General features: G+C 34.0%; 2 protein-coding genes across 2 annotated transcripts in view; both read left to right on the forward strand.

Annotated features, from left to right (window-relative positions):
* The first annotated feature begins 1,498 nt into the window (after nt 1–1,498).
* Nucleotides 1,499–8,473, forward strand: part of LOC108728294 (transmembrane protein 8B) — a 52,941-nt gene continuing 45,966 nt past the window's right edge. Inside the window, exons 1-4 of the mRNA XM_018456787.1 lie at nt 1,499–1,763; nt 1,916–2,037; nt 5,574–5,776; nt 5,958–6,115. Of these exons, the coding sequence (XP_018312289.1) occupies nt 1,957–2,037; nt 5,574–5,776; nt 5,958–6,115 (442 nt within the window). The 5' untranslated portion in view covers nt 1,499–1,763; nt 1,916–1,956. The remainder of the gene's footprint in view (nt 1,764–1,915; nt 2,038–5,573; nt 5,777–5,957; nt 6,116–8,473) is intronic.
* Nucleotides 3,239–4,507, forward strand: LOC108728295 (uncharacterized). Its single transcript, XM_018456788.1, has 2 exons — nt 3,239–3,733; nt 3,898–4,507. The coding sequence occupies exons 1-2, from the start codon at nt 3,586–3,588 to the stop codon at nt 4,212–4,214; spliced, it is 465 nt and encodes a 154-aa protein (XP_018312290.1). The 5' UTR covers nt 3,239–3,585; the 3' UTR covers nt 4,215–4,507.

Genomic DNA, 8,473 nt, shown 5'->3' on the forward strand with positions numbered 1-8,473 from the left:
TTCAAGATATTTAAGGGGTCCGGAACTTTATTTACACCCTGTATATATACTCATATTATATATACAGGGTGTTTCATTTTAAGTGATATGGTTGATTATCTCGCGAATCGATGATTTTAATGAAAAATTTTTTGAACGAAAGTTGCATGGCTTGAAGGGGGACCATTCATGATGGAAATGTGGACTTGATCTTGAGTGACCTTGTCAAAATCAAATCAAGGTTATTAATGTTTTTTTAAATGGAAACTCCCTTTTTGTTACATATTTTTGTAGCTTATCTCGACAGCTTTCCAAAACACTATGATAAAATTACTTTTCGTTAAGTACTTGTTAAGTTATAAGGCAAAACCGATCACTGATCCGGCCGACTAAGGCAAGACCGATCACTGATCCGGCCAACCAAGGCAAGATCAATTCGAATATGTCTTTAGCCGTTGATAAGATGTTCAAATGGAGCTCCATTTTCTTACAGACCTCAACCGTTTCTCAAAATTTTCTACTGTTAAAATTAAAATATTTTGAGGAATGCTACAACAAACTTTAGTTATTTGATTTTTCATGTCTCCTGCAGATGTCGGCGGAGTTTTGTAAACAATATTTTTTATGTAGCCCCACAAAAAAATTCACATGAAGTTAAATCAGGAGATCATGAAGGCCATCGAATATATCCATACCTTCCTATCCATCTTTCATGAAAGATGTTATTGAGGTATTCCGTCACAATACGATGAGAATGGGGTGGCGCACCATTTTGCTGCCACCACATTTTTTGACGATTCGCAAGATAATCGACCATATCACTTAAAATGAAACACACACACACACACACACACACACACACACACACACACACACACACACACACACACACACACACACATACACGCGCGCGCGCGCACTATATATGTTGCGTACGTGCGCACATTGGAATAACTGGAACATTAAACGAATACAATAAAACTCAATATATAAATATATTTTATTGAAACACTTTTTCGCAAATTCCATAGACGAACGAATCTTTGATAATTTCAGGGCTGGGTAATCATTTAAAATGCCAAATATAAAATACTTAAAAAAATGTATTTAAAATGCAAAATGTTTTTCGAATCCACTTTATATGTAAAATGGATAAATAGATATTTTAAACAGTTTTCGAATACAGAATGGTTTTCCCTACATACATTTTAATATACATTTTTTTAAGTATTTTACATTTAGTATTTTAAATAGAATTACATTTTAAATGGCATTTTAAATGCAAAAATACCCAGCCCTGGATAATTTGTATATCGGGAATAAACAAATAATTGCAACAATATATCGAATTCAAATGTAGTTGTAGCATCAAGTAATCATTATTGTTTTTATGTATTTAATATTTTGTTTATAATTAATTTTGTTTATAAACAAAAATGTTAATTATACATACGCGCACGTATGTGTAAAAAGAATGTACAAATGTGTGTAATGAAATAAATATATAAATAATTATTTCAGAGTGTCCAATCGAATTATCAGAAAAATCATTTACTAGACAATACACGGACATTCCTTTAAATTTTAATTCCATAATGGGAACGAATACTTATAAAGAGTTAATAAAACACAGATGGTATGATAAAGAAATCAATGATAGCAAATTTTACAATAGAGATGAATTTTATCCAAAAAAGCGAGAGACTGATAATCAGTGTATATCAAGACATCGATTAGTTCGTGTTAAACATGCGGAAACATTTTCAACCGTTTATCTTTTGCAGGTGATATCTATCTATCATATTAAAATGTGCTGTGTATTTTTCTGTTTTTACGCTATATGGAATAAAGATTGGAACATGATATATTTTTTTTTAATTGTTTACGATAGCGATTATTTGGTACTAATACTGTATTCCATCACCGAAATTTTTAGGGAAAAGAGCGGTAAGACTAATATTAACTGATTCAGTCCCGATGATGATGCAATTTGATATTTTGCCATTGATAGATATCGGTGGCACGCTTGATATCAATATACATCTGGAAGTAAAGAAGGTAAAAGTTTTAAGATATTAAATTTTTCAAGTACTTAATTAAGTAGCTTCCTTTCCCTCAACTTTTATCTTTTTATATACATTATAAACATGAAGAAAGGAACATTTTAGTCAGGTTTGCGTGTCTCAAGACTGAAAAATCATTTCGTTTACGGTCTTTAGAAATCTTTAGTTTAAAAAAAAAGAACGTTAATTTTTTTTTCCCCTTCAAGTCCTTTACTCTTAACATACGAACGCGCGTATAGGTGTCTCACATATAAAACCCTAGACACACAATGCTAGGCAACAGCGATAGGAATAGTATAGAAATGAGTGATGTTTATTTTCCCTTCAATTTTCATTCTTATTCTAATAGCACGGAATGAATATTTTACGCAATCGCAATTTTAGCATAAAACAAGTGAAACTATCGATCCCGAACTTTTTATTAACATTATCATTTTCGGTAGATCAAAATTTATTTAAAACACTATTCCTTTTACTTACACCTTTGTGAACAAAAATCTGCCTCTTTAACATCGTCCTTTAATTGCATTGACAGATATCGGCGATGCGAAAAAATTATTAAATTATTTGGATACTTTAATGTAAAAGATATTTATTAATCAAGAATGACTAATAAGTATCACGCATTCAATATAGGAAGGAAATAAAGGAAAAAGAGGCTGTTTAATAATAGCAGGTTGTGTTTCGGAATAGAGGAGCTAAACTTAAAGTGGTTCGACATATTTGGGATCGAAAATTGGATATACAGGGTGTAGAAAAAGTCCCGGACCCCTTAAATATCTTGAAAAGTAATCACATTTTTGAGAAAAATGTTTTATACAAAAGTTGTAGGGTTGAAAATGATCTATTGACTGACCTTATCAGTTTGACCTTGGATGGCGCCATCAAGGTCGAGTCAAGGTCAAATCGATTTTTTTAAACGAAACACCCTATTTTTGATTTTAGAATCTAATAGCTGAGGTCGGGAGCTTTCCAAAACACTATAATAAAGCCTCTTTTTAATCAGTACTTTTCAAGTTATGAGAGTTGAAAGTTACAGAACCGCCGGCATTAGCATTATCTAAAGTATTACGTAGAGATTGCCCGACTAGATTTATGAGTCATGTATGTGCCCCCGATGTCTGTATCTCTATCTCCTTCTCCCGCTTACTCTTTTCTTCTCCTTTCCCCCTCTCTTTCCTCCTACTCCTTTCCATCTCCTCTCCCTCCTTCCCACCTTTTCAACAAAGCTGGAGATTACATAAGCTAGAGATCTCTCCTATCGAGTTCACTCTTTCTGTGACCTACGATCGAGAAGGTATACTTTTTTGTGATACTCCGTTCTGAGATTGCTTATCGCCACATAGTCATCTTTGTTTATAAAGTATGTATTTAAAATACTTTATAACGTTTACTGAACAGGAGCGTATATCCCTTTTAATGATGCGAGGATGGGGTGATCGTAGGAGCACATGTGACAGAACTTTTCAATCAAACTTTTAGGAATGAAGACAATGGTGTATCTAAATCGACTGTTATTCGTACTGTACAACGTTTTGAAACAATGGGTTTTGTAAAAGACCGTAATAGACAAGGTAGACCAGAAATAGTGACATATCCTGATAAAAGATTGAATGTTCTACAGTCTTTTATCGAAGATCCGCGTAATTCAATTCGCAAAGTTGGACAACAACACGACATCGATCCTACCTGTCAGTTCATAAAATTCTAAAAAACGAAAAATTTTATCCAAATAAGATCCATCTGGCGCAGGAACTATGCGAAGATGATTTTGATCGTCGCATTGAATTTTGCGAAAGTATGATGATAAATATCGATAGAAATCTTTTATTTGTAGTCACCATTATTTTTTCAGATGAAGCTACTTTTAAGCTAACCGGGAATATAAATCGACATAATTGCAGATATTGGAGCGATGAAAATCCTCATTGGATGTACGAGGTACATACTCAGAATCAGCAAAAAGTCAACGTATGTACTGGAATTTTAAATGAAGCCATTATTGGGCTTTTCTTTATTGAATGTAATTTAAACGCTGACAATTACTTAGCCATGCTTCAAGATGAAATAGTTCCGGCAATCCGAAACATCGCTCGTCAAAACTTCAATGACATTTGGTTCCAGCAAGATGGGCACCACCTCACTACGGTTTTCGAGTACGCCAATATCTGAATGAAGTTTCTCCGAATAGGTGGATAGAAGAAGGGGTTACATTGAATGATCAGCACGATCGCCTGATCTCAATCCACTCTACTATTTCTTGTGGGGATATTTAAAGGGAAAAATTTATAATACTGAACCTCGAAATCTTAATGATTTACGTCAACGAATAATAAATGAATTTAGAATGCCTCGCGAATTCTGTAGAAATGCAGTCTTAAGTTTTTATAATCGTCTAGCACATTGTCAGACTGCGGAGGGACGCTAATTTGAGTATTTGCTATAATATGTAATATTCTTTTAACCCTAGCTCGCCATACTGGGATATGACGTATCTAATGAGATTTTTCACATTGCAATTCAGACTTCAACTTTTTATGATGTAATTTAAGAATAAAATATTTTTTGTATCATCTTTGTTTATATGTTCTTGTCTTACTCTAGAGATATCAATTTTGCATGTGATAAGTTAAAAATATGTTTTCTATTCCGAGATATAACTTGACGAAGTTTCAGATCCCGGTGGAGTCCAGCCGAGAAAGTAACTAAAAACTGATAGGTAAGGCGAGCTGGGTTAAAGGAATAACAAATGCTCAAACGAATGACAGTTGATTTAGATATACTATTGTCTTTATTTCTAAAAGATTGATTGAAGTCTTGTCGTTTGCGTAAGACCTCTTATAACCACCCCATCCTCGCATTATTAAAAGGGATATACGCTCCTGTTCAGTAAGCATTATAAAGTATTTTAAATAAATACTTTATAAACAAAGATAACTATGTGGCGATAAGCAATCTCAGAACGAAGCACCACGAAAAAGTATACCTTCTCAATCGCAGGTCACAGAAAGAGTGAACTTGACAGAAGAGATCTCTAGCTTATGTAGTCTCCAGCTTTGTTGAAAAGGTGGAAAGGAGGGAGAGGGGATGGAAAGGAGTAGGAGGGAAGGGGGAGGAGATAGTGATACTGACATTTGCAGGCACATACATGACTCATAAATCCAGTCGGGCAATCTACGTAATACCTTAGATAATACTAATACCGGCGGTTCCGTAACTTTCAACTCTCATAACTTGGAAAGTACTGATTTAAATGAGGCTTTATTATAGTGTTTTGGAAAGCTTCCGACCTCAGCTATTAGATTCTAAAATCAAAAATAGAGTGTTTTGTTTAAAAACATCTATTTGACTTTGACTCGACCTTGGTGGCGCCATCCAAGGTCAAATTGATAAGGTCAGTCAATAGATCATTTTCAACCCTACAACTTTTGTATAAAACATTTTTTTCGAAAATGTGATTTCTTTTCAAGATATTTTAGGGATCCGGTAGTTTTTCTACACCCTGTATATATACTTGTGTAATCCTTTTAGTTGCCGTCAATGCGATCGGTTTTGGTAACAATGTGCATTCGACGAGATCGTATGCCTACATTAGAAGATCGTCATTCTTGTCAAAATGGAACTTTAGCGATAAACTTGTCGTCATTAAGCAAGCTTAACGCAAGTTTATTAATAGCATATCCTCAACCTGGCACATGGTACATTATTATCCTTGCGACATGTTATAATTATGGGTAAGTGAGAAGATTCTTCACCTGAAAAGATTTAGTATAATAGATGCAAGGATACTAGAATGATATTATGCAAGCCTATCGAATAATTGTGTAGGAGAGCTTTGGTGCAAGATTCACCAAAGAACTCGTGAATAAGAAGTAGTTTGAATTAAACAACGCAATATTTTGTGTCTGTTTACAGTAAACCTGTACGCTGTCAAATCAAAGAAATGTCAATACTATTGAATATACGCACCAAAAAGTGTATGTCTTCTGACCAAAGTCCTTGTGGTAATTACGGCGTTTGTCAAGAAATTCAAAAGAACATCCTTCACTACGCAATGTGTAATTGTTTCAAAGGTAATGTTATTTTGATGATATAATTTTGTGTACCTTGTTACGAATTGAATATTTTCATATGTGTAAATTACGTTAGGATGCAGCATTTCTTATAACTATCCCACCGCTGTCACCAATTATACAGGGTGTCCCATAACTCACCTGACAACGCTCGTGGGCAGGTAGAGCGGACTAAACTGAATCGAAAAGTCCTCTACTATTTTGTAATTTTCGTAATAGTTAACAATATATTAATTATTAAAAATGGCCGAATATTGATTTTCAATAATTTTTTTCTCAAATACTATCAATTTTACAAAAAAAACTATAAGAGACAAAAATTGTTTATTTTCTTCTCATAAAGTTCTGAGAATTTTTTCCGAATTTTTTCAGAATTTTTTAATACCGTATTTTCTCATGATAATAAAAATAAGAAAATGCAGTATTAAAAAGTTAATAAAAAATTCTGAAAAAATTCTTAGAATTTTATGAGAAGAAAATAAACAATTTTTATCTCTTATAGTTTTTTTTGTAAAATTGATAGTATTTGAGAAAAAAATTATTGTAGACCAATATTCGGCAATTTTTAGTAATTAATATCTTGTTAACTATTGCGAAAATTACAAAATAGTAGAGAACTTTTCGACTCAATTTAGTCCGCTCTACCTGCCCACGAGCGTTGTCAGGTGAGTTATGGGACACTCTGTATTACGAATGTTTCGTGTGCCTATATTACGTATTCGCGTTCACGGGATGTCGCCTATTTATCTTACGACCTGCGGCTTGGTGTAGGATTTCTGAATCATATAGTACATCGCGTCGCTGCCGAGCGCAGAGTGGGGGGGGAGAGAGAGAGAGAGACGGTTCAACGCGCGGGCGGAACGTAGGATTGGAAGAGTGACGGAGTGTTTATTAGAGTAGGGGAGATATGATCAGAGTGGAAGCGAGTCTCAGGTCGAGCAGCAAATCATGAGACTTCAAGCACCGGCGTATCGCATGCTACAGAAGTCCTTTATAACATTTAATCAATTTTAATTGATTTAGAATTTTAAATTAAAGGTGGGAAGGAGGCAGAGGGATAATTACTATTTTCTTGTTATGGAATTAAGCATCGTTCTTTATCAATGGATACGTTTATACGGCTTGATTTACGCCGAGGTTATAACATCGATATTATAACTCCTATTTAAGCGAGTCGCGTTTACACGTTCAGGAACGTTGATGTTATAATTTCTACTTAAGGTGAGTTGCGTTTACACGTTCCGCCGCTTATTCTCACAAAACTGAAGCAAGTCTACAAGCAAAGTGAACTTTTAGATTAATATGTGTTTGGAAATCATTAAATATTTGTTTGTCAAATGAAATTAATATACATATAACTAAAAAGTGAAATTAACATTTTAGATTATTATAAATTTTGGACACAATTAAGTGATGAAAAAAGAATATCGTCCATTCGTTTGTTGCTGTATATTTTACAAATATACTAAACTTTTCATCACTTGCCGTTCTCTCATCAATTTAAGAAAATATCGAGTTTCATCAGTTTCCCAACTTTCGCGCTTTTTCGTTTCCATATTTTTACCTTATTTTTTTAACCTGTGTGTTTACGCGGCTCGATTTACGTCGAAGTTATAACACCGACGTCGTTTACACGTCCTTTTAATGTCGATGTTACTCTAAGCCTCTTCATCAAATGACTTTGAGTTACTACATCGAAGTAATAACTCCGTCTTAAAATAGCGTTTACACGGCATCTAATGTCAGTAGTTATAACATCGATGTTATAACTTCAGCGTAAATCGAGCCGTGTAAACATAGTCAATGTGAACGAAGTAAATTATTGATTGAACAATTTAGGAAATATTCGTCAAATTCTATCATTATCGTTAATGCTTCAGCAAATAATTGTAATTGTAACAGGGGTCAAAATGATTAGTGTTCATCTAGCAAAGAAATTAATAGATCCGAGCAATTCAAGCCGTTTCATCATTTCATACCCTTCGGGAGGGGATGAAGGAATAGATTGAATGAAAGTTGAATATAACGCCATATTAACGTTTATATTTTTATTTATTACGGAACTGGCTGACACGCGGGTTATATTGAGGTTGACGCGGATCCCTTGTTTGGTCATTCATACAGAAAATGTTTTTGTTTATGTTACCGATGTGGTCGTTTGAATAATATTAGAAAAAACAATGAAAGAACAAGGGCAGTAGGAGTCAAGCGCGGGAGATGTTGCGCAAATAACACGACTATCGTAGCGTGAAACTTCTTTATTTTACTAAAGCGCTTTATCCATTAGACTTTATATTTGAGAACATTAGCAACCGGTTGAAGAGCGTTATCATGGCTAGTAATAGAAAAAATGTGGTT

The sequence above is a fragment of the Mycetomoellerius zeteki genome, unplaced genomic scaffold (genome assembly GCF_001594055.1).
Source record: "Mycetomoellerius zeteki isolate Tzet28-1 unplaced genomic scaffold, Tzet1.0 scaffold605, whole genome shotgun sequence".
Lineage (NCBI taxonomy): Eukaryota > Metazoa > Arthropoda > Insecta > Hymenoptera > Formicidae > Mycetomoellerius > Mycetomoellerius zeteki.